The 27124-nt window shown below is 34.7% G+C and overlaps 1 protein-coding gene across 6 annotated transcripts; it reads left to right on the top strand.

The window, feature by feature from the left end:
* Positions 1-6857: 6857 nt before the first annotated feature.
* On the top strand, positions 6858-23813 carry KRR1 (KRR1 small subunit processome component homolog). 6 transcript variants are annotated; one of them, XR_012482626.1, is made up of 10 exons: positions 6858-7131; positions 9052-9230; positions 11696-11830; positions 12103-12228; positions 12336-12419; positions 16084-16140; positions 17968-18160; positions 19171-19282; positions 19397-19490; positions 22635-23813. XR_012482626.1 is itself a non-coding variant. In XM_074270794.1 (10 exons), the coding sequence occupies exons 1-10, from the start codon at positions 7029-7031 to the stop codon at positions 22772-22774; spliced, it is 1167 nt and encodes a 388-aa protein (XP_074126895.1). In that variant the 5' UTR covers positions 6858-7028; the 3' UTR covers positions 22775-23813. The 6 variants fall into 6 exon arrangements, 5 of the variants coding, with proteins under 5 accessions (XP_074126895.1, XP_074126894.1, XP_074126897.1 ...); XM_074270794.1 differs by having other exon boundaries at positions 17968-18138; positions 19205-19282; XM_074270793.1 differs by having other exon boundaries at positions 6868-7131; positions 16084-16146; positions 17968-18138; positions 19205-19282.
* Positions 23814-27124: the final 3311 nt, after the last annotated feature.

Genomic DNA, 27124 nt, shown 5'->3' with positions numbered 1-27124 from the left:
TAATACACCAAAATATCACTTGCAAAGAGTAATAGTTTTCTTTCCTTGCTATTTCTAATTCCTTCAATTTCATTTTTTTTTCTTTTGTTGCTAAAGCTAATATTTTAATATTATATTGAATAGTGGTGATAATGGACATCCTATTTAACCCCTGGTCTTACTGGGAATACTACTTATAATGTTAAGGAAAATACCATTTATTCCTATGTTCTTACATTTTGTCAAAAACTTTTTCTGCATTCATTGAGGTAAACATATGATTTTTGTTATATTCTGTGATGATTTTGTTATGAATACAGCCAATTATGCTGATAATTTTCCTAATATTGAACCATCAGTGATTTTATGGTATTTATGATCCTTATCAAATGCCACCACTTGTAAGTCTATGACTTAATTCAACCTATTTGTGTCTTTACCTTGGCCTATTCAGAAGTCTCACACCTGTTAATCATGAATTTTTATTATTTTTTTTAAATTTTATTTATTTATTTATTTTTTTGCTGAGGCAATTGGGATTAAGTGACTTGCCCAGGATCACACAGCTAGGAAATGTTAAATGTCTGAAACTATATTTGAATTCAGGTCTTCCTGACTTCAGGGCTGATGCTCTATCCACTGTGTCATCTAGCTGCCTTATGAACATTTTCTTTAAGAAGGAAATCAGAAGGCACAGGAAGGAGTATGAATGCTGAATGAAACTGACCATATTTTAATTTGTTTTGGACTTCTCTTTCATTTTAAAATAAACCAAGTAAACTCAGATCTACTGGCCAGAGCAAAGGTAAAAATAATGGCAAATTAGAAAAAGGGTAAAGATGATATAGCGTAATCACAATTATTTTAACCTGACAGGTATAAACAAACTGTTAACTCCCTCCTTTTTCTTTGGAAAAAAAAATCACAGATAAAGCCAAGATGCAAAATAAATTGTTATTTTGGAAAAGAATTCTAATACTCTCTGGTGAATATTATCACTAAGACTTTTCATATATTCTGATTCACTGACTCATTTTCTTTCAATTGAATTTCTCACTGAATTCTCAATCACAAAATTTGACTGAATATCAGTTATCTAACAATTAAAACCAAAATATCAATTAATTTTGTTAGCTGAAGCAAGTGATTCAAATTATGAGTCATTTGTAGGGTCCTGCAATAAAATTAACTTGTGAGATGCTACAAATTGCTTTGTAGAGAGACTGAATGGAAAGAGATACACAGTTTAAAGAATGAAATGCCCCATTGCTAAAAAGTAATTATCTCTTGCATAAGTAAATATTATAAAGCATCCAATTGTCCAATTATCTTCTGCAGATTGAACTGTCTAAAAATTGGAGGACAATTTCAAGAGACCATAAAAAAGACTGGATGTCATCTGAATGATGAATTTCTTTTCAGAATTTGAGTTCATATTCTAGGTGAGAGAATATAAATTTAAAAAAAAATCAAGCCTTTAGCTAAGTTGATGAAAACCACTTGGAGCTTTGGAAAAAAATGAGGTTAAAAAGTCTGATGGGCAGAAATCACATATATAGTAAAATCTGTTATCTTTCTAGATCTTTCTAGATACTTGTTGATATTCGCAGCCATAATTTTCATTTAAATGACATTTTTTATCATCACACTTTTTATAATAATCATGTCTGCTTTCTCTTCATTCAGTTTTTAATTTAGTGATAACGAGACATAACAGGTCTTTTAAAGTGAAACATTGAGATTTTTTTGTTTTTGTTTTTTCAGGCTAATGTATTAGTACATCACTGCAATTTGTAATGATGTTTCATTCTAGGATTGAATGGGGAACCAGAAAGATTTCTTATTAGTTTTAAATCTTGAGGGGACGGGGAATGGGGGGATAGAACTAACTCAATGATTTTGCATTTCCACTATATGCCTAACTCTTTGCTTAGCTCCAGGACTGAGAGCCACTTCTTGCTAAGATGCTGTGTATCTAATGAATTGAGCTGGGGACTAATTTATCTACAGCTTGAATAGGCTGAGCTGCAGCAAACCTTTGACACACATATTCTTTAGGGCTACCCATGTTTTTTCCCCCCTGGTGTTGAACAAAATTGAAAATCTAACCAGATTTCCAAGTCCTTTTAAGTTGGTTTTCATAATATGGCTTCAATATTTCATTTTCAAAGTTCATTAAAGTATGAAAATGTATAAAGTTATAATTATTTAATTATTTAAATAATAAGGATCTGTGACTTCTTCACAGTGGTTACAATAAGGTATTAAAACAGATTTCCCATAGAATTCAATTCAGGGAACTAGGCATCCTCACTATTGAGGTCAAGCCAGGAGGGGGTAGCAGGAGGACTTTAAACTAAATGTAGATATTCTGAAAGAAGGAAGCACACTTCCATACATAAGAGAAAGAAGGACCATACCTTGAGAAGTCCAGTTACCATCACTCTACTCTCTCAGAGGCCATCTTTCCCTTATCCCCAACAACATAATTGGATCTGACTTGGCAGTTTGCCCACATAAAATGGAATCTGATATTCTCATTATATGAGACTCTGGGATCAGTGACTATGATTTCTCTTGTGCAGCATGATAAATGTGGAAATATGTTTAGAAGAATTGTATATGTTTAACCTATATTAGATTACTTGCTGAATTGGGGAGGGAGGTATGGGGAAGGTAAAAAAATATGGAAGACAAAGTTTTGCAAAAGTGAATGTTGAAAGCTACTTTTGAATGTGTTTTGAAAATTAAAAAGTTATTATTTTTAAAAATTTTGAATAAAGTGAATTATAAAAATATGACACAAAGGACATATCCAATTATAATTTAATCCAATTGTAGAAATGAACATGCATGTGGAATCCAAAGGCGAAGCAAAGAGTTACAGTCCTTACAGAAGTTTGTATATTTAAGACAGTGGGACAAAGAAACAAAGAGAATAGACTATCTAAAGGAGTGTGGCATGGAGAGGAAAAAAGTAAAGATGGTAAAGGTAGAAAAAGGACAAAACCTTTTCTAAAGGAGAGGAGCAAAAGTCACATTCTTTTTTTCTTGGGAACTGCTAGACCACGAAGATAGGATGACCGCCTTATTTACAAGGGTTGCAGATATACGAGTTTAGTCTGTCTTGACTGTCTGATGCCTATCTTGAGGGAGTCTAATTTAGGATGCAACCAACAAATTATGTCAGCTAGCAGGGACTTCATCCTTAATACATTCAGGGCCTCCTCCATGCTTTGGATCCAGGATTTCAGAAAATATAGCAATTTTTAAAATATTAGGGGTCCCCTTAATGATTTTTAACAGTGCACATATGGATTCACTGGCCCTTTGCTATAATTATATTTTCCCAAGATTTGGTCCACAGTATGAGAACCACACTGTTCCTTCTAGAGATAGTTGGGTGAAAGAATCTTTTTTCCTCCTTCCTCTGAAATTTCTATCTTTACTTTCAATCATGCCTTGGTTTCTCTTTGGCATGATTCTAACATATAGACATATTTCTGACTTATCCTTATAATAAACATGAACTAGATTTAGAAGCAGGAGTTGAAATCAAAATATTTATTTTTGGTGTCCTGATTTTCACTAAGAAATAGAATTGTTTTCATTCCCAATCCTTATAAAGCATAGTTTCAGATTTTATTAACTTGAAATCTTCCATTTTCTAATTTAGGATTCCACATTTTTGAATAATTACTTTCTGGTGCTACTCCAATCTGCTGCTTGCTAAAGACTACCCAAAGCCCAAGGTATGCCATTAATGTTAAAAAGAAATGAAAAAATAAGTTATAAATAATAATTATAGAAACATATAGCATTTTAAATCTAGCCCAATGTAAAGGTTGATACAATAAGCAAATTAGGAGAACAAGGGATAGTTTACTTATCAGATCTTTTGGGGAGGAATTTATGACCAAAGAAGAAGAACATTATAAAATGCAAAATGGACAACTTTTGTTAAATTTAAAAGATTTTGCACAAACAAAACCAATACAAACCAGATAAAAAGGGAAGTAGAAAGTTGGGGAAAAAATTTTAACAGCCATTGCTTCTGATAAAGGTCTCATTTGTAAAATATCTAAGAAACTGTGTCAAACTTATAGGAATACATATCATTCCCCATTTGATAAATGGTCAAAGGATATGAATAGTCTATTTTCAGAAGATAAAATTAAAGCAATCCATTGTCATATGAAAAAATGCTGGTAATCACTGTTGATTAGAAAAATGCAAATTAAAACAACTTTGCAGTACCACTTCACATCTCTCAGATTGGCTAAGATGACAAGGAAAAGATAATGATAAATACTGGAGGGATCTGGGAAAACTGGATTGGGAATGAATTGTTGGTAGAGTTGTGCACTAATCTAACCATTCTGGAGCGCAATTTAGAACTATGCCCAAAAGACTGTGAAGCTGTACATAACCTTTGACCCAGAAGTGTCACAATTGGGTCAGTATCCCAAGGAAATCAAAAAAAGAGGGAAAAGGACTCATATGTGCAAAAATGTTTGTAGCAGCTCTTTTTGTGGTAGCAATTGGGGATTGGCTAAATACATTAGGGTATATGAAAGTAATGGGCTATTACTGTTCTATAAAAAAATGATGAACAAGCTAATTTTAGAAAGGCCTGGAAAGATTTACATGAACTTAAACTAAGTGAAACAAGCAGAACCAGGAATACCTTGTATACAGTAACAGCAAGATTGTGTGATGATCAACTATGAAAGACTTGTTTCTTCTCAACAGTTCAGTGATCCAATACAATACTAATAAATTTTGGATAGAAAACATCTGCATCTGGAAAAAGAACTATGGAAATTGAATATAAATCAACACATGTTATATTCACTTTTTTTCCTCTATTTTTTTCGCTCATGTTTTTCCCTTTTGTTGTATTTTCCCTTCTAATATGATTCATAAAGAAATGTGTATTTAAAATTAATATAAATGTATAAACAAAAATTAATTCTAAAATTTTAAATTAATTAAAAAATTAAATTTAAAAATTAAAAATTAAATCTTTAACCCAATTTAAATTTAGCACCTTGCTGAGCATAACTCAAAATATTTAGTTTCAAATACTTGTCTCCCCCAGGGTGCCTAGAAAACCAGAAAACATGAAGGAAAAATTTGCTCATGTAAATATGAGCCTTAAAAAAGTTTGTCAAATGCATTGTCCCTGTAAGGAAAAAGATTTCTGCTGGCTTGTTGTTTAGTCATTTTCAGTTGGCTGACTCTGTGATCCCATTTGGGATTTCTTGGCAAAGATACTAGCGTGGTTTGCCATTTCCTTCTCCAGTTTATTTTACACATGAGGAAATTGAGGCAAGAACAATTAAGTGACCTGCCTATGGTCACATATCTAATAAGTGTCTGAAACAACATTTGAACTCAGGAACATGAAAGTTTCTGACTCCAGACAGGGTGTTCTATCTATTTTGCCACCTATTTTCCCTTTTTGCTGACAGACATAATTAAGATAATTATGACAGGCATAATTAAGATAAGAATTTGGGTTAACTGCAGAAGTATACAGGTAAATATTTAATATTCTGCTCTCAGGTGGGTGTGTGGAATATACTTTGAAGTTTAATTTCTAACATTTTCTCCATTACTGCCTTAAGTCCAGATAATTGACAAAATAATAAATCAAGCCCTGATTTATGGTCTTTGCTGATTTCTCACTAGAAGTACTCTCCTTGAAAATTTAACAAATCTCTTAAGCCACTTAGAGCTAACTCCCCAAACCTAAGGAAGCACTTTGCTAAGCTTTTTTAGCCACATATGACTACAGAGTTAGCATCTTGTCCTTAACAGTGAGAGATTCTAGCTCTACCTCAGCAATTTGAGGCTGAGATACCTTAAGTTGTTCCTGAAGAAATGAGTAGAGCAGTACCCAATGGAAAGATATTAACAACAGAAAGAACAGCTAAATAAATACTACTTATTATTATTAAGGCAAGTACTGTAATAATTTATATAGTCCTTTAAAGTTTGCACAGCTCTTTACCTGTTTAACTCTTTTGATTCTCACAATAAACCTGTAATGAGGTGTTATTTTATTTTACAGATGAGGAGACTAAGACTAGGAGAAAATAAATTCTGTATTTGCCAAGATTTGAACTCGGCGCTTCCCTGTCTCCAGATACAAGCCATTTAACTATTCACTGGGTCATCTGGCTTATTGTATGAGAGTGGGGAATGGGTTGGGGGAGACAACATATTAAGACAATATCTTAACTTTTCTCAGTCTGAGAATCTTTATCTGTAAAATGAAAGGGTTGGTCTAGATGGTTTCATTAATATCTACCATCTACTATCTATATTCTCATATAAGTAATTCCAAAATAAATATAATTGGGGATGCTAAGATAAAACAAATATAATTATTAATATTCATGTAACCACACAATAAATATAATTAGATAAGATAAACTAATAATAATTATTAATAAAACATTGGAATATTTGGTTTAAGATAAACATACTTATTCATGTTAAAAAAATATAATTGGGAATGAGTAATTGGGGGAAAGGACCAGGAAATTTTCATGTAGAAATGCAGCTCTGAACAGAACTAGGATTTTTAAAGGATAGGGACAAGTAGGGATTTAGCCAACTAATAAGCATTTATTAAATACCTACCAACTGCCACATGTAAGAGATTTTAAAAATAATCTTATACTCGGTTAAATAACAAATATAAAGATATTTTAGCCTATGTTTGTAAAATAAGATTTGACTTTGGGAATGGATGATTACAGTTACTTGAAGAGTAAATTGCAAACCAGCTTAACCAAATCAGATCCCACGTGCCCTACGTATGTGAACTACAACTCCCGGCAAACCTTGCTTCTTCACGCCGTTATTTCCTACCCAGAAGTCCCTGTAGTCCCTAGACTCTTTTGGTGAAAGCAACGGAAGGTCTTTCAGTTTAAATTTTCCTCGAGGCTGCGCATTCCCCTATATCCTGGGATTTCACGGAATTAAATTCTTAAGGGATGGGTACCTGAGCCGGTGCCGTTCTGGGCGTTCACTTCCGGATGCCGGAAATTCTAGCTATGGCTGCGTCTTCCCGTGCACCGATAGGGAAAGAGTCCTTAATAGCGGAGAATGGGCTTCGGAACCAGAAGAAAGGGAACCGCGGTAAGACTGAGGCAAACGCTGCCCTTGGGACAGTTATTCTTTAAGCGCTTTTCTGGCGGGATGAAGTTGGGAATGGTTGACCTGTGCGTGGGGGATGGGAGAGGGTCTCAAGACTAGTGTTCTCGCGAGAATGTTACCTTGCCCATGCTTTGGAGAGCCTAACTCTAGTTGGAAGATCCAGCGTTGGGGTCCGGGCATGGGCACCCTGCTTTCCCTTGACTGACTTATGCATAGCCATGGGTTTGTTTCATTGTGGGATTCGAGACAGGCAGCGCAAACGATGGATCGGGTATTGTTCCAGGAGGCATTTAGTGGCTTAGTAGTCAATATTGTACGTAAAAGCAAGGAGCCAGCAGTTCTACTGCCGCCCGATATTTACTAGCTCTGTGACTCTGGGCAAGCCACATTGCTTCTTTGCACCTATTCACGCTATTATTTCCTTACTATAAACCCTACCTTGTCTATAAAATAGGGTAATAGCACCTATTTCTCAGGGTCTTTGTGTGTATTTGTTTGCATGTTGTAACCTCCGTTGGTTTGCGAGCTTGTGGGCGAGAACTCTTATTTTCAGTGCTTACCACTGTATTTTTGGCATGTTTGTAGCTCAGTTGTGTCTCTCTATGACCCTACGGACATAATCCATGAGGTTTTCCTGGCAAAAATGATGAAATGGTTTGTCATTTCCTTCTCCAGTGTGTCCGCATTTATAGATGAGTAACTGATGGCATGAATTAGGTGATAAATTAATGTTAGATGATGTGTGTTTGCAGATTCTAAAATCATGTAAATGCCAGTTATTATCTTTAAGATCAGGGAGAATTTAGAGAATTTACAGTGTCTAATACTATGCCAAACAGTGTTCTTAGCCCTGGGGATACAAAGAAAAGCAAAAACTGAGTCCTTGTTTCTGTCTTACATTCTAATAAGTACAAATCCTGGGTTGAGTCCTGCCTCTGAGAGTTTCCAGCTGTGTGACCCTTGGCAAGTTGCTTAATTTTTTGAGCCTCAGTTAGCTTTTTAAGGCAATGGTTTATGAACCCATCAGTTTACATAATGATGAAAGTTGTAGTTGAAAGTCCTGAATCTGTTGGAAAGTTCCCTTTGCCAATGAAATCACAGGTCCGATATTGAAAGATTTGCTATTAGAGGAGACTTTAGAAGTCATATAGTCTATTATTCATTTTATACATGAGGAAACTGAGTATACAGGAATCAGTCAGTCAAACGCAATACCTTCTTTGTGCTTCTGGGTGCTATAAATAAAAAGATAAAAGGCAAAACAGACCCTCTGTTCACAGATGTTAAAGTTTACCCAGAGAAAACAGTATATGTTTGTAGGTTAAGTACAAAAATCATTGGGAGAGAAGGCACTAGCAGCAAGGGCTGATCAGGAAAGGTCTCATATGGAAGATGGCAGGTGAGTTGAGACTTGAAGGTGATTGGGAATTCTGCAAAATGGAGAGGTGAGGAGGAAGTATATTTCAGGCATAAGGAACAGCCAGTACAAAGTCATGGACATGGGAGATGCTCTTTATAGAGAACAATAAGAAGGTCAATCTTATTAGTGTACTTGTGGAATAAGGTGATATGGTTCGTAAAAGTAAGGTGTAGCCAGGTTGTCAAGGACTTTAATTCAAGACGTAGTTACATTTGAATCTGTCATAATAAAAAGTAAATAACATGATCAGATCTGCCTTTTAGAAAAGCTAGGAGCTAGGCATGATAAGATTTGGCAACTGAGTGGCTTTAGGGGGAAAAGCAAGTTTTTGAGAATGATACCTGAGTTGCAAGCCTGGATAACTGGAAGAATGTTGGCAGAAATAGATAGGGAGGTCAAAAGAAGAATGTGTGGAGTTTGGGGAGGAAGATATAATGAAATTGAAATAGATTTAAAGTACTTATGAATAAATTACTTTATAGGTATGGATGAATCAGAACTCCTCACTGTTCCTGATGGATGGAAAGAACCTCCATTTACAAAGGATGACAATCCCAGAGGACTATTAGAAGAAAGCAGTTTTGCAACTTTGTTCCCCAAATACCGAGAAGCATATCTGAAGGAATGTTGGCCTTTGGTGCAAAAAGCTTTGCACGAACATGTATGGATAGTTCCTATATTTCTCTCATGAGACCGTTGCTCTTGCTCATTACTTACTTTAAAATGGTTATATGTGTTGATTAAATTGCTGACAAATAGATAAAATTTGAGGTTTTTTTTTTTTTTTTTTTTTTTTACTGACCCCAAGCAACCCAATGCCAGAAACAAGGAACCATTTTTTACATTAGTGATCTATAAAGTAAGGACCAAGGCCTGTATGTATAGGTTGACCATCATTGATATGTGATGAATTATTTGGAGAGGAGGAATATGTATTGTATATTTCCTTTCTTGCATAAAGAATGGGCTTCTCTCTTAACCTCTCTCACATTTTCTTCCCCGATCATCCCACTGACTTAATTGGGATTCCTCCCAAGGAAGTTAGAACTTTGACCTCTGGCACTTGGAGGCAGCTGTTCCTACCAACTTCCCACAGCTTCTCAGATATTCACTGACTTCCAGAGGTGCCTTTGGGCATGGGGGCTCTTTTTCCCCCCTTCTACTTCTTATTTTGTTGTTGTTTTTCCCATAGGAATAAGTGGGCAGCACAGGATAATAAACATGCATAGATAGGTTGTGATTGGCACTGCAAATCTTACTACATTATCTTCTCACCAAAACCTGTTCCTCTGAACTTCCTTATTTCTATTGAGGGCATCACCAGTCATCTAGGTTCTTTTCTTTAAGGATCTTTCTCATGGGCTTGCTCAAAAAAACCTGAAGATATTGCCTATACTTAAAAACCTCAAATGTTTTAGCCTATTTAACAATGAGTAGAGTTTCTGTAAAAATACCACACTTAATTTGCAAGATCGACAGATTTAAAAATGAATTTTATATAACTAAAGGAAAAGATTAAAAATGAGTATCATGATTCAATATGTGCAGCCAAAGATGCACTTCTCTTTTGTATCTGTATGGTACTTGGTATGGTACTATTTCAACTGTGATAGACATTAAAACCAAGTATTAAAATAAAGGGAACTTAGAACTAGATCTTTGAAACACTATATTACAAGATACTAAACCCATATTTTCAACAATATTAAACCACATTTGTTTCTATAATTCTTTGTAAAATACTTTAATAATATAAGACAAAAAGGTTTTTTTTTTACTATTAATAAATAAAATGATATTTTCAAAATATTTCATTCTTTATATTTCTTATTTTTAAGTAACATGATTTATAAATAAATAATCCAATTAATTTATGAATAAATATATATTGTAGGTATGTGCTTAATATTTTTACTGATGGGAGCCCACAATCTAAAAAGTTGGAAACCACTGCCTCACTATAATAATGTTTGATTCTTGCTGAAGCTTGTTAATATGTTAGTGCTCTATTCTGTAATCCTTTGGTTTGGATGTAGAGATAGGATACTCCCATCTGGGACCTATTTGGGGTGGCTCAGTATGTTCTCAGGTTATAGTTGGAGGTTGATGTGACTTCTTTCATTACAGGAATATTAGCCTTATGAGGAGATATTTGCTAATCATGAAATTTCCCAAACTTTATCCATTGGGGTATGAAAATTCAGTATTTTAGTGGATTTTTTTATTATGTAAGCATACAGTGTTATGAAGTCATCCTTATAATCTTAATTATGCCTTATTGTATATGTTTTCCTTTTGCATTTAATTTCCTATTGGAGGGAAAATTTAGGTGGGAGAATCTAGTATGAAACTGTAATAGATGTAGAGAAGATACAAGTTAGTTATTCTTTCTTGAATAGGACCATGACATCAGAGAGATGATACCATGAGATGCAAGTGAATTGGCTTTCAGAGAGGGAAAGCTATGCAAATTCATCTACCTCACTTTCCCCTTCAGAACTATCTGGATCTCCTGGCAAAATATAGATCAAGACACTGGAGATGGCCCTGGATAATATAGGAGGTCTTGGCCTTTTTAAACCAAAGTTTTCAATAGGTATCAGTTTGCCTGAATCTGGACCCATTCAGTGATTAAAGTTAGGTAGCAATTGAATCAAAGAATCTCCTCTTTCATCTAGTCCAAAGAAATCTAAATAAATAATCTGGAGGGGGAGGAGAGATCTTTTGGGTTTCTGGTCAAAGCAGAAATGACTACCCTTCACATCAGTCCAAATCAATCAAGACCCAAACAATGACCAAATGGGGCTTGGCCTAGGACCTATTGGTGGCCAATGAGAAAAAGGAGGTGATGGGGAGTACAGGAGGAGGAAAGCAGGCAACTTGCTACCTCCATGTAAGTCAAAGTTTATGGTGTCTGATAGACATTTTCCTAATTGCAGACTTATCCTGGTCAATATTTAGCAAGTAAAAAAAAATACCAAACCTAAATCTGAATTGACAAGAATTTGTCTTAGTACGGTTAAGTAAGATTATGGATTTAAAAGATGAGAGTTAGAAGCAGTCAGAACTAATTCTTCCCATATGAAGATATAACATAATAACCCACTGTTTTTATCATTTCTGCAGTATGTAAATGCAACACTGGACCTAATTGAAGGCAGCATGACTGTTAGTACAACTAAGAAGACTTTTGATCCTTATATCATCATCAGAGCCAGGGACTTAATAAAGCTTTTAGCAAGAAGTGTCCCATTTGAACAGGTATGTAAGTGGGAAATCCAGGAATTAAACATTGATCTTAATTACATTAAATGTTAGGAAATTATATATTCCTTCTATAATTATAAACTGGCATTAGAACTAAATACAATTGACTGAATTTTTAAGTTAATTAAATGTAGAAACTTTTTATTCACATAGTATTGCATCTGTTATTGAAGTGACAAAAGGCTAGTTTCCTATTTATGCTGTTTTTTTATTCTAAAGTTGGAAGTGTTTATTAAAAAGGTTAAAAATAATTATTTAATTTAAAGGCAATACGAATTCTTCAGGATGACACTGCATGTGACATTGTCAAGATCGGTTCTTTAGTAAGAAACAAAGAGAGATTTGTAAAAAGAAGACAACGACTTATTGGGCCTAAAGGATCTACCCTGAAGGTACCTTACTATTAAAAAATAGTAAACTTAAATATCTTGTTCTCTGCTGTTATTTTTTTGTACACACAGAATTAATTTGCACACATCTTTTCCCCCCCATGGTATAGGCATTGGAATTGTTAACAAACTGTTACATCATGGTTCAGGGGAATACTGTTTCAGCTCTTGGGCCATTTAATGGTTTAAAAGAAGTAAGTAACAACTTCTTTAGACTAACTTTTGTCATATATTTTTTAAAAATTAATTGTAATTTAGCATTTGGTTGGAATATTTTAATGCAAATGATCATCCACTGACAGTTATTCTTTTTATGTCTTTTCTATCTAAATTGGTGCAAATCAATTGATAAATATTTTATTCCATGTAATTTGGAATCCTTTTATTACATGAAAGGTTGAATGACGAATAGCTTATTTTGATAAACCTTTTGAAGTCTGTTTTCCTATTTTTCTCCTCATCTCTTCATCTTCCATTTAGCACTGGGTTGTCATGTGAAAAAGTGAGTAGACTTTTCTGTGTATTTCTAGAAGATAGAATCAGGACTAGTTTTCCATTGCATAAGGCGGAAATCAAAAGGAAGATTTGAGATAAAAATGAAAAAAACTTTCTGATGATTAAATTTGTATAATAGTTTTAAGAAAATATTCCTAGATGAATCAGTTCCTTTTCTGCATTTACTTTATGTGACTTTGGGGACATCATTTACTTTTTCTGGTCTTTTAACTTCATCATCCTGTAAACTGAGGAGGGAGACCACTACTTCTGAGTTTTCTTTCATCTCTTAAATTTCATCATTTGGACACAGGTAAGCAGAGAAAAAAAGGCTTTAGAAAAACAGGATGACAGTCTTCTAAGTTTGAAAGACTGATCTGGGAAAGAATACCATAGAATTTCTGATCTAGAACATAGAGAACAGACACCAGGGCAGAATTCTCTCCGTTTTTGACAAGTAATCTTGTAGCCTCTACTCTAGTCCTTTAAAAAATAAGTTAACCTACTTGCCCTTATTTGGATGTGTTTCTACATTTTTAGAAAAAATCTGCTTCTCTTTGTAATTCCACATACTGCTTGTAGTTCTGCCCTTCAGTCAAGCAAAACAAATTTATTTTTCTTAATTTTTTTATTTAATATTTTCCCCAGTTACATTCAAAACAATTTTTTTGTGCACTTATTTGTTTTTAAAATTTTTGAGTTCTAGGTTCTCTCCCTTATCCCCATCCTCAATTAAGCCATATGTGAGTTATGCAAAACATTTCTATAAAAGTCAAGTTATGAAAGAAAATATAGAACCCCCCCTCCAATGAAAATAAAGCCTCTCAAAAAAAAAAAAAGTTAAAAAGAGAAAGAATGAGAATGCTTCAATCTGTATTCAGACGCAATCAGTTTCTTCTCAGGTTAAGAATAGGATTTTTCATCATAAATTCTTTGGAGTAGCCAAAGATAATTCTGTTACTGAAAATAGCAGAGTCATTTATAGTTGGTCATCCCAGAACATAAGCAAAATAAATTTAATCCCTCTTCTGTATGAAATCATTTAAAGGTAACTTGCAGATCCTTTGAAGGATCTTCTCTTCTTCTCACCCAATATCCCTAGTTCTTTCAGGTGATTTGCCTAAGACCTTATAATGGATACTTTTTAATTTGACACTTTGCTAAAGATTTCCTACCAAATTGACATCATTCTGTTAGTGGTCATTCTTTGCATCTGTTTGTTCAACCAGTTCCTGCATCCACCTAATTATTCTTTTATCTGATCCACATTTCTCCATCTTCTCAACAAAGTTATGAAAAGAAACTTTGCCAATGTTCCTTTTGAAATCCTTAGGTCCACGGCAGTATGAAGTTCAAGCATGAAAATGTGAGGGCAGATATATGCTCAGTATCAGAAATTGGAGTTGGAATAATTCCAAGTTATCCAGCAAAAGAATGGCATTATCTTGTTTAAAAACAAACAAACAAACAGCTTATACTCACTTCCTCAGATTCCTCACATGGACTTTGAAAGTATTCAAGCAGAACAAAATAAACAAGATGAACTCTGAGATTTTCATTATCACTAAGGTTTTCAGTTTTTATTTGAAGATTGTGATCTATATCAGGGCTTTTTAAACTTTTTCCATTCACTATCCCTTTATGCCTGAGAAATGAGAAATTTTCATCTGGCTTCAGTTATATAAATATATAAAATAGTATCCAAATCAAACATTTACTGACATTAAATCATAAATTTATTTTAAAACAATTCTTTAATATACATAAAATTTTACCATTTATTAAAGATGAAGACAAATTTGCATACTTATGGATAAGCTTGTTTATTTTTACATAAAGAATTAAATCTTGGTGGAATATTTAATACCTTTCACACTTGGCAAATTTTTTGCAACCTCCACGTTTATTACAAACCATAGTTTAAAAAGTTTTGATCTATATCAGAATTGACACAAGTGACCTCCCTTTACCTTTACATGCTTACATACATACATTTTAAAGAACTAGATGCCTTATTCACTTTAGTAAATTGACTTGACAATTTGGCAATCATTACCCATATCCCCATGTTCAGTAAAATGTAAGATCTTTGAGGGAAGAGATTTTAGTTCTTTCTTTTGTACCATATTCTCCCTGATTTAATTATCTGAAATCTGTGATTTCTTTTTCTTTTTTTTTTTTGACTGAACTAGTATGATTTCATTCATGTAAAGGAATATTATGTGAGGAATGTGCTCAAAATAGAACTTGTCCTTTATCTCAAAATCCTTCTCTCCTCCAGACTTTCCTGTTACTCTTCAGGGTCATTTTCCTCATCAGTGACATTTACAATCACAATGTAATGCTGTCCTTATTTTCACTTTCCCCACACAACCAGTAAGTTGACAAATCTTGTCCCTACCTTCACAGCATCTCTTGTTGTATTTCCTCTTTTCTTATACTAGGACTCCCATTACTTTTTTTTCTCCATGACTACTACTTCCTTTTCATGCCTCAATCTCCCCCTTTTCCAGTCCTTCCATCCTCAGACACCAGATTGATATTATAAGTATCTTCAACTTATTTGCCCTCACCCCACATGTCCAATGCATTGGCAAGTTCAGGATCAAACATAAAATCTTCTGTTTGACTTTTAAAGCTCTTCATAACTTGGCCTCTTCCTACCTTTCTTCAGGCTTAAACTATTTCCTTTTATATATCCATATGATCCATACCATTGAACTTCTTGGTCTTCTTTCTAATTTTTACATGTGGCACTCCATGCCTGATTCCCAGGTCTGGAATGTTCTCCTCTATCTTCACTTTACTGACAATAATTCAACTCAGATCCTATCTTCTGCAAGAAATTTCTCTCTCTCCATTCCTCCTTCCCCCAAATGCTGGTATATGCATATATATGCAGAGTTGTTTACATGTTGTCTTCCTTATTAGAATGTGAGCTTTTTGACAGCAAGTGTTGTTTTTGTCTTTAGCATTTAGCAGTCCCATTCCTTTTTTGAAAATTGAAAAATTTTTTTAAATTTGAAAATTATGATTCACAAATAAAGCACTAATGTGCCTACTTTTCCATACCTCCCTCTTACCCCCCATCAATGTTAATCATTTCTACCTTTTGTCATCTTGCCAATTTCCAAGATAGGTGAAATCTCAGGGTTGTATTGATCTTAATTTCTTTTAAAAATTATTTCAAGCATTTTTAATATGCTTATTAATAATTTGCTATTCTTTTTTGAGAATTATTCATCTTTGTTGACTACTTATCTATTGGAATACTGTATTTCTTTTAAAGTAAATTTTATAAGTAATCTATAACTGATTGAAAATATTTTATTAAAATGTGAACTTTTAATCCATTAATTTTAGGTTCGGAAAGTTGTCCTGGACACTATGAAAAATATTCATCCAATCTATAACATCAAAGTGAGTGTAAGCATACTTTTTAGCCCCCCCCCCCCAAAAAAATGACATTCTTGAAAGACTTCTTGTATAACTGTTTAGTTAATGTGTTTCATTCTGACTCCATATATGAAGATGCAGTATTTTAGAGGACTCTCTTGTTTCCAGGTTCATGTAAAGCTGTGAAATAGTGATATCTACACATACATTGGCATATAGTAGCCTCCTTATTATAATAGTTTTGCTTTCACATATTACATTAATGGGGCACAAAGTAGAAAGGTTATATTTACAGTATCAGCACAATTAATGCACAGATGTATGATTTAGTCAGCATAGGACTTCCAAGAATGAAAATTCTATCTGTCAGTATAGATCACAACTGATCTATAATTGCTTCTGTGTCTTAGAGTGTTGGTTAAGGCCCATAGAAGTTAAATAACTTGCCCAGGATTACATAATAAGTAAGTGTCAGATACAGGATTTTAAATCAGTTCGTCTTGACTATGAGCTCCACATTTTATTTGCTATGGCATTCTGTCTACACATTAGACATAGATTTCCAAATCCAAGCTCTTAGCCTGAGAGTTAATCTCTTTGTCTTCAGAGCCCAGCCCACTTGGTAAATAACTGAGTGAATTCAGATTGGACATTTTAATTCACTATGCTACTACTTGGCCTTGGACCCCAGACAATTTTGCTTCCTATTCAGCAGCCTGCCCAGTCAGTCTTACTATCTTCTTGATGCCAACCATGTACTTCCTTCCCCTGATCCTTAAAACTTTCTCCTTCCTCTGAGTACAGTAATCAGATCAGTAGCACCATTATTTCTGTAAAAGTTTCCTGATTTCTGATATATTCCATTAAGCACCAACTTTCTATCTCTGATTCCATACCACGCTACCTCCTTTCCCAATACGTTTTGTTTTGTATAGGAATTTAAGTTCCTCATGGGTCAGGATTGCATCTCTTTTTATACTTGTATTCCACCATTTAATGTTGTGCTCAATAAATGTTTGTTGATTCATTCACACTTAGATAAACATGAAACATGGTATAATAATAGTTCTTTAGGGTTATAAAGCACAATGCCTACATTCTATCAGCCTAATTTTGTGGTTACAGAATTGTAGATTTTATGTAATCCAACCTCATTTTTCAATTAAGGAAGCTGACCAAGAGTAGTCACCTGCAGTAAATTATTGAGCTGACCCTTTGACTCCAAATCTGAATCCTGTGACAGCTCCCTGCCTTTAATACATAAGACTGCCTATAGTTGCTGTTTAATATATAAAATCTGTTGAGTACTGGATACTCTTAGGAACTCTGCTTGAGGTAAATGATACTAAAAATCTGATCATTAGATGGATAAGTGGGGGGGAAGGATTTTGTACAAAAAGTATGAAAAGAAAGTTTTGTGACTTTTACTGGCTATAGCAGTTAAATTGGAGGAAAGATCAGTGGGATAAAATGATTAGATTGATAATTTCAGTCATAACAGGGATTTTATTCTGGTCCCTGGGACAGATCTAATACTGAGAGTTGTCTGCTTGCTTGCAAAGAACATAGAGCTGAATTAAGTCCTTTTCTTTTTCTTGATTTCATTATTTTATTTTTTGATGCAATAAATCAAGAGCAAGAGGGTAGTTGTATCTTCATCTCAATTCATTTCACTTTTCCTTGCCGTCCACAATTTTCTGATAATTTGGTTTTGTTTTTGTATGTCTTAAATCTTTTTCCTTACATTCTTAAAATCTTGACTTTTTCCCCCAATATGTCTAATTTTGTTAATAGGATGCCTTTATATAGCTCATTTGTAATTTTCGTTTTTATGTGTTGTCATGATTAAAGACATTGATGATTAAACGAGAGCTCTCAAAGGATGCTGAGTTAAGATCACAAAATTGGGAAAGATTTTTGCCACAATTTAAACACAAAAATTTGAATAAACGCAAAGAACCAAAGAAAAAAACTGTTAAGAAAGAGTATACACCATTCCCACCTCCACAGCCAGAAAGTCAGGTAAGTTCACTTAACATATTTCGTAAGATGAGAAATAAAAGCAAATTGTTGGACTTCAATTTTAAAGGTTTCATTGAGAATGTTTTGGACAGACAACTTTACAAAGTGCTTTGCAAATAGCAGATATTTAATAAATCCTTATTGAGTAATTTAAGTTTTGGCTTGAGACAAGATTGAAAATAATAGTAGACTTTGCTGAGCTGTATTGGCACACTAGGTGAGTGATGTACATTGCTTCATGGTGACCACATAGCATTATGCTCATTTTTCCATCATGGTTTTTTTCCCTCCTTCCCATCTTTTTAATCCATATGCCCTTACTTCCACAAACTGAGATTGTTGAATTTACCTCATATCTAGTTTCATTCCAGATTAAGCTTCAACTCAGCTTTCTCTAGTTGCTTATTAACAACAGAATCAACTGTAAACTCCCTATCCTGGCATTCACGGACTTTCTCAGGTTAATACTTGCCTACCTTTTCTCAAACTTACCACCCACTTCTCAGCTATACCAATACCCTGCTATAGCAAAACAGTTCACCCTACCTTCCTAGCTCCCTTTACATTTTTTCACTTCTGTGTCTGCAGCATCCTCTATTTCTCATTCTGTCTACCAAATCCTCATACAGTTCATCATCTATCCAAGAAGGAAGTTTTCTATGCTTACTCTAACTGGAAGTAATGTTGCCATCTGTAAACTTCTACAACACTTTGTCTCTAATTTTATACTGCCACATATCCCAGCTACTTATTTTATCTTATGTCCTCTGGGAGGATCTAGTCCGGATGGAAAATATGTTTTTGGTAAAGAATTTGTTGTATAAATTGTTAAGACTTTGACCTATCTCTGAGTCTTTATCTTGCAAAAAAATTACTAATCATCTTTCTGTACAAACAGCCTCTTTTCTGAGATTGTGGATTGAAGACTTCATCATGAATTGTAGCTTCATTCCAAGACTGCACCCAAAACTGATTAAATTTGCTTTGCATCCTCATCTAAAATGTGAACTTTCTAAATTGAAATATATATAGATATAAAATATAAAATGTATATGTATTTTAACAGATTGATAAAGAATTGGCCAGTGGTGAATACTTTTTGAAAGAAAGTCAGAAGAAGCAACAAAGAATGGAACAAATAAAGGTAAGCCTCTGTATATTTAGTTTTAAATATTAGAAAGAGTGCCAGTAAATTTATCTGTTTATTTTAACAATGTTTATTTAAGTGACAAGGCTACTTTTCTATATTCAAATTTAGGCTAAACAAGCTGAAGCAATCAGTAAGAGACAAACAGAAAGAAACAAGGCTTTTATCCCACCTAAAGAAAAACCAGTTATGAAACCTCAGAAAGGTAATGTAGTTTTTTGGGTGTTGCTGATATAAAGGTAAACTCTAATACAGGGCTTCTCAAATTACGACCCTCAGGCCAGATGTGGCCCTCTGCGGATGTTTAGGCGGCCCACCTGGTTATGGCAAATGGGCTGAGGGGTGGAGACAGTGAGTTTTTGTTTTTACTGTAGTCCAGCCCTCCAACAGTCGGAGGGACAGTGAACTGGCCCCCTATTTAAAAAGTTTGAGGACCACTGCTCTAGTAACTCTCCCAAGCAGCCTGCCTTCTTACATTTATCATTAAGTGTAATGGACTTTGTGTGACTTTGAGTGTTTCTTGAGAAAAGGATAAAAGTGATAGTAAATAGATGAAAGTAACAGCATGATTGATTAGATTGGTTTATAGTATGAGCAATTATAGAATTGATTGTGGACAGCCCTGATTTGAAAGGGCTGAACCTATGCCTTTGAAAGAATCCTTAGTATAGAAGACATAAGCTGGAACAGCAGAAACTCTAGGTAACAGAGATAGGAAGGAAACTACCCCTGAACCCCAGTTGTACAAATCTTAAGATGATGGTCAAAGAATCATAGTATGAGAGATTTTCTTGTTTTCTTCTCACACCTGGAATGCTCTCCCTCTTTGCCACTGCCTCTTGTCTTCCTTGACTTCCTTCAAGATTCAGCTTACATTCTGTAAGACTCCTTTCCCAGTTTCCCCACTTCATTCTCATTCTCTTTCCTCTTAGACTATCTCCCATTTACACTAATATGTTTCATATGGACATAGTTATTCAAATGGCATCTTCCCTGTTACTGTACGAACTCTTTGTGGTCATGGACCCTCTCCATCTTTTTTTATATTATATTGCCATGCTTTTGGCACATTGTAAGAGCTTAATATCTGTAGATTGACTGGATAATTTGTTTTTTTTTATTTTTTTCATGATTTGTCCAGAATTTCTTTTTTACCTTCCCTACTCCCACTCTGACAACAAAGGAGGCTATTGTTAAAATTGTTTGCAGGGATTTCTTTTGTTTTTTCTTTGTTCTTTTTGGTTTCTGATATCTTTTGGCTCCTATCCTTTTCTGATCTCTGGTGCTTTCTCTGTCTTATTCCTTGATAAATGAATAGAAAGGGTACACTTTGTTTTCATTGGTATTGCTCTTTTGGTATATCTTATTTCTCTCTGCTATAATTTGGTTGTCAGAGATTTGAAAGCTATACCACCAATGACATAAAATTGGTAATAAAAAAAATTTTTAAGACCCTCTTAGGTTGTTATTTGCTAATAGCTTTGAAAGTACTTTGCCATACAAATTACTGTTTTTCTAATTAGCTATTTGGTTTAATTTCTGTCCAACTTAATCTTAATTCTTCAAACCTGTTTTGCAAGTTCGCCATTTTAGTTAAATAATGTGCATCTCTTAAATTTCTTACTACTTCTTAAAAGTAACTTTATTCAGTAGGATTTTTTTTGTGTGTGTGTATGTGTGTTTGGATTTTTTTTTCTACTTAACTTTCACTGCTTTGAAATTTCTACTCTAGATTTTTTATAAAATGTTTATTTTGCCACTTTGGAATTTTATTAAATGAAATTTTGGCCTGAAATAAGTAGCTAATAGAATGCTGCCTGGAAACCTTGGTTTAAAGATGATGGGTTTGTGTTTTTTTTTTTTTTTTTTTCAATGTTCTGTTTTTGTTGTTGTTGTTGTTGTTGTTGTTGTTGTTGTTGTTGTTGTTGTTGTTGTTGTTGTTGTTGTTGAAATGGAATTTGACCAGTATCATCCTTGCTTAGTTGCTTGGTAATTGAAGACGGTTATTTCTTTATCATTTTCATTCATAGGTCACCAAAGAACACATTGCATTTTTTTGTTAATTTGTTTTTTAACAAAACTTTGTAATGGAATTTCTTAAAGAAACTGATCATTTTGAACCTGGGAAAGAGAAGAGAAACAGAGACTATCATAGTTGTCTTCAATGAGGACTGTCTTCTAGAAAATAAAGTACAGACCTATTTCTGGAGGATGGAGCTAGAACCATTAAGTAAAAATATTCCAACTCAGTATAAAAAAAAGGACAACACAATTAAAACAGTCTCACAAGGGAATGAGATCCCCATCACTGGAAAGGGTCAAATCAGAATCAGCAAAAAAGAGGGAACTCTTGTCCCATTTTAATTGTGAGATTCTGTCATTTTAAAATTTATTTAAGATTCATGAGGTGCCATTTTATTATACAAACACTTATTTTATGTATTATATTATGTATTATATATTAGGTGTTGATCAATGGCTAATTTCTGCCATACTATTTTCCAATTTTCCCCACAATTTTGGTGAAATAATGAGTTCTTATCCCAGAAGCTGGAGTCTTTGAGTTTCTCAAACACTAGATTACTATGGTCATTGATTATTAGCCAGTACCGGAAGGTTTTGATGACTCCTGGTTTATAATATAGTTTTACAACTGATACAGCTAGGCCACCTTGATTTGCATTTTTCCCCCATTAATTTCCTTGAAATTCTTGACTTTTTGTTTTTCCAGATTAATTTTGTTGTTTTCTCTAGCTCTATGAAGTAATTTCTTGGCAATTTATGGCACTGCATAAGTAGATTAATATAGGTAGAATTGTCCAAATACTTCATTCTTAAGCATGTTTATAGGGAAGTAAAAGATCTTTTATAGCAGTTGAATTTAATGACTGATTTAAACACTAAGATAGCAACATGTGCCTTTTGATAAAAGGTCATGTTTTTCTTATTCTTGGAATATTAGAGGAAAGGAAATTGAAGCAACCATGAGGACCTGCCTCTCATTTGTGCAGGCAGTCTCCTAGAAATGTTGGAGCAGAACTATGTAAAGAAACGGACTTGAGAGGCAATTCTTAGGGAAAATGATGAATTGAGGCTCCAAACATCAGGATTCCAGTCTTGTCTCTGACTGATCTTAATGCTGTGACCTTGCACAGGCACTTAATTTCCCTAAGTTTAGTGTCCTGTTCTATTAAATGAAAATGGTTCCTTTTCCGTTGTGTAGTTTACAGAGTTGATAGTCAGCAGATAAGTTTTGTAAAATATTGTTGAAATATGAGGTGTGGTGCTATTACACCACCAGTTAAATCCACAGGGGAACTGATTCACCTTATTCTTTCCATTTTTGTAGCTTCTGCTGAAACAAAAATTGATATAGCTGTTCTCAAAGAAAAAGTAAAGAAGGCAAAGAAAAAGAAATTGGGAGCCCTTACTGCTGAGGAAATAAAGCTGAAGATGGAACCTGATGAAAAAAAACAGAAGAAGAAATGAGAAGCAAAAAAGGACTTTAATTAAAACAGATTTGTGTATTTTTAGTTTTTGAAAAGGATTTTCAGGCCTTGATCTTGTTTTTTCATCTGAAAAGTGAGGTTGTGTAATGGGACACGCTTCTGATAATTTAAATGGATCTCATATCATAGGACAAGACTTTCTCTAAATATTGGCTGTTATCATATAAATATTTGCTACAAAATAAATTATGAACTAAAAAAAAGCAGAGTATGTTTTTAACTTATAAAGATTAAGGCAGTTCTATTCTAGGAAAGTTCAAGTGAAAATGAATTTTCATTCAGTTTTGTATCAAGTAGAGCAAAAAGCATCTGAAATGTATTAGCCAGTTTTGCCATCCAACTTGACTTGTAAAAGTAAATTAATTTGTTACTTGTTTTTTCCAAAAACATATCTTGTACTATTCCTTAGCTTCAGTGAAAGCAACACTGTATTACTCTATTTTCTTTACCAAAAAAAAATACTATCAGTTGTGTTTTTTACATTTTGTTTGCATAGTTGCTATTTCTTTACTCTTGCTCAGATATAACCAGCGGAAATAAGGGAAAATTTTTTTTTTTTGTTTTAAGTATTTCTCTAGCTTTCTAGCTAAAATTTGTAACTGAAAAATTGGAAGCAAAAAGAGAAAAATTTATTTTGAAAGGGTAATGCTTTTTAGCACAGGAAACTGGAGAGCAAAGTTGAATTAAGGTTGGGATTGTAGAAGTCACTTACTCCAATTCTCTCATTTAAACTTTTTTGAATTAATAAGTGTTTTTCTCTTCCTAACACAGGAACCAGGTCAGGGGTGGGGAGTGGGGGGTAGAGAGGAACCCTTCCAACAGGTATGGTTATACAAGTAAAACAATGGCCTTTTCCAAAACTGCATCTTTATTTCACATCTGTGTCAGGAGTAGCTCTCCTCCTCATTGGTTGATCTTGGTTGATCATTGTATTTATGAGTGTTCTTAAAAGTCTTTCAAAGGCATTTGTCTTTACCATATTGTTAATTGAATATAAATTGTGTTTCTGGTTCTGCTCATTTTATTCTTCTCATTCGATCACACTGTTTCCCCTGAACAATTTCTTTCAAGATTTCTTTGGAGATGGGGCATAGTATTTTTTTTCCTGGTTCTGCTCATTTTACTTTCCATCAGTTCACACAATTAATTTCTTATTACACAATAGCATTCCATTACATTCATATACTACAGCTTGTTCAACCATTTCCCAATTGCTGGGCATCACTTCCATTTCTAATATCTTGTCATTAAAAAAGGCTACTATTAATACTTTTGCCCATGTAGGTCCATTTCCCTTTTTTATTATCTCTTTGGGATATAGAACTAGTAGTGATAGCATAGTATTTTTTTTTAATTACTTGTAAAAATAGTTTTCCAAGATTCATTTTTATAAAATTGAATTCCAAAACATCAAGCAATCTAATCCATTAGTCATATTTTGCCACAAAAAAAAAAGGTGAAAAAAATATGTATGCTTTGATGTGCATTTAAACTCCATGGTGCTTTATCTGGATGTTGTTATAGGCCAGAACTTGAAACAAGATGCTAAGTCAGTAGAATTGATAGAGATAATAGTTATTTAGTATGGTGCTTAACAGTTCTCTAGTTCAGTACATGTTCTACAAGATTCATATCTTTGATAAAAGACCATGTAAGCTCCGACAAACTCAGCCAGAATCAGGACTCTGATGGCAGTCCTCCTGCCTCTCCCTGAAGAGGGCTGAAACTCTGAGTTGATGCACTGGAATCAGACAACCAAGCACTCAAGGCTAATTACCGATTGGACAATATTAGCATATGCTTGGAAAATGACCCTTTTCACTATTCTATGCTGGCTCGATCTTTTGGTGTATACAGATAATTGTAGGAGGGATTAGGGGGTGGACTAAGACAAGCCAGGGTCAGTTTGGCTGTGGACAAGGAGGAGAAAGGAGGTTGTGGAGAGCTCGTGGAGTTTTTGTCCATCTTCTCCCCCTAAATTAGACCAAGGATTTTTGGCTGATCCTGAGGTCAACAGGGAGCTAACTTGGACTTCACATTTCACATTTCCAATGTGTGAACCAAGTACTCTAATTTCACTGAAGAAGTCCGTGGTGACCAGGAAACACGGTGAGTATTTTAATAGACAGAGAACTTACTTTGTTAAGGGTTAAACTAGTAACCTTTTCTAGCTGAAATGGGGCTGATATTAGGAAAAGATTCTTCCCCTTCCCCAGCTCCACACCCCCCCCCCCACCCCGAGGGAGCACTATAGAAAGCATACTTAAATTGATAAAGACACTGCTTACTTGTAACTTGGGAGCAGATCACTAGATTCTTGGGTACATTAGAAGGCATGTACCCTTGGTTCTTAAAGGAAGAAGATATAGGGGCAGATAATTGGAAACTAGTAGATCATCAACTATGTGAATACAACAATGATAAAGGTCCTTATTGAATTTCCGAGGAAACATTCTATATATACAACATAATACAATTGGCCTTAAAGAATCCTGCAAGTTATAAAAAAAAGTTTTAAGAACAGCCAAATGAGGAAGTATGAGGAAAAAGAGGACAAAGGACAGATTAATGACAATATCACCAAAGGGCATGAGGAATTAAGTGATGTTGAAGGGCATGGTGATTCAAACTCTCACAAGGCAGCTTCAACCCCGCCTAAACCGGAACTGGTTCCTGATGCCCCCATCAACACCTTCTGGGATGGAGGGAGGACGATGATACCCCTGCAATCACCCCTTCCTATGACTAGATTGCAAAAAGCACTACTTAAAGCCACAGAAGAAGGTTAGGATATAGATGATTTGAGAATAGAAATGTAACCTGTGATTCAACAGGTCAAGAAAGTAGAAGATACACTCCTTTTGATCTAGAAATCCTAAGACCTAAAAAAGGCTTGCTCTCTTTATGGGGCTACATAATCTTATGTTAAGATCTTATTACAGAATTTGGCTTATGAAGTCTTAACCCTTAGGGACTGGAAATCTATAGCAAGGACATGCTTAGAACCTGGACAAAACTTGTTGTGGCTATCTAAATATAGTAAGCTCTGTAGGATACAAGCCCAAAGAAATAGTCAAAGTGGAGTTAATCCTCCAATCACCTATGACCAACTAACAGATGTAGGTTCTTATGCAGACATTTCAGTTCAGATTAATTACCCCATAGCAGCATATGAGCTGCTGCTGCTATCAAAGCATGGAGTTTTCTCCCCTGTAAACACGGCAAAAGTGAAGCCTTCACAAAAATAGCACAAGAGCCAAATGAATCCTTTGCTGATTTTATGGGACGTTTGCAGACAGCTATCATACTGACTAAGGGTGAAAATACAGTAACAGACATTTTGATAAAGCAACTTGCTAAAGAAAATTCTAATGAGGTTTGTAGAAGGATTATACTAAGACTACACAAGGATGCTCCTTTACGGGATATTATAAGACGCTGTGACACAGTGGGCACAAATGCCTTTTATAGCCAGGCTATGATGCAAACTTCCCAAGATCCCAACATGGGAAGACAGGGTCCCTTTTGGCAAGGGACTTCCAGAGAGATTCATCAATGCTTTCAATGTGGTAAAGTCTAAAAGCTTAATGTTGGCATAGAGATAGAGTGAAAAAACAGGGTGGGAGAACAAGACCCAATACCGCATGTCCTAAATGCAACAGAAGCTTCATTGGGCATCAGAATGTAGACTGATTCAGGAAAACAGTCTGAGGGGCTCAGCTCCAGGACCCCGGGCAAAAAACCACTTGGGGCATGATGGCAGCCAATGCTACACCCAGAGAGTGCCTAGAAGTCCAGTACCCAGATATGACCAATCATCCAGGAAGCAACCTGATGGGAGAAAGAATTGGGGAGAACAGAGTTGTATGCAGCCGGGACAACTGGGATACCCCCTGGAGAGGTGAAATCTGTTCCTCTCCAGCCTATGGATCCCTTGCCTCCAGGCATATTAGGCTTGACCATCTCATCTCCTGAGAGTACTTACAAAACAATATTCATGCATGCACTGATGTGGGAAACTAGAGAATGTGTAGATAATATCCCAGTCACTAATACAGGTAGACAAAGTGTGACTTATCAACTAGAAGTAGTAGCATCAGGTTTACTGATCCAAACTCCTAATAAGCAATCTGGTGATAGTCGCCCAGATTCTGACTCCAAGCAACAAAATCCAGGAATATACTAGATATATATAGATATAGCTGACTGACCTATGCTCACTATCTATATAAATGGCATACCATTAGAAGGATTGGTAGACACAGGTGCAGATCATACACTCATTAGAGGTGCCAACTGGCCCAGTCACTAGCCAAAGATTAAGGCAGAC

This window comes from Sminthopsis crassicaudata, chromosome 5, assembly GCF_048593235.1.
Source record: "Sminthopsis crassicaudata isolate SCR6 chromosome 5, ASM4859323v1, whole genome shotgun sequence".
Taxonomy (NCBI): domain Eukaryota; kingdom Metazoa; phylum Chordata; class Mammalia; order Dasyuromorphia; family Dasyuridae; genus Sminthopsis; species Sminthopsis crassicaudata.
This window is presented reverse-complemented; position numbering and strand designations above follow the sequence as displayed.

What these genes read in the sequence shown, in the direction of transcription:
- KRR1 (XM_074270793.1), top strand. Translation starts at nt 7,029, where the DNA reads ATGCCGGAAATTCTAGCTATGGCTGCGTCTTCCCGTGCACCGATAGGG. An exon ending in CCAGAAGAAAGGGAACCGCG is followed by an intron (nt 7,132 to 9,051) that starts GTAAGACTGAGG and finishes ATTACTTTATAG; the next exon opens with GTATGGATGAATCAGAACTC. An exon ending in TCTATAACATCAAAGTGAGT is followed by an intron (nt 16,147 to 17,967) that starts GTAAGCATACTT and finishes TCATGATTAAAG; the next exon opens with ACATTGATGATTAAACGAGA.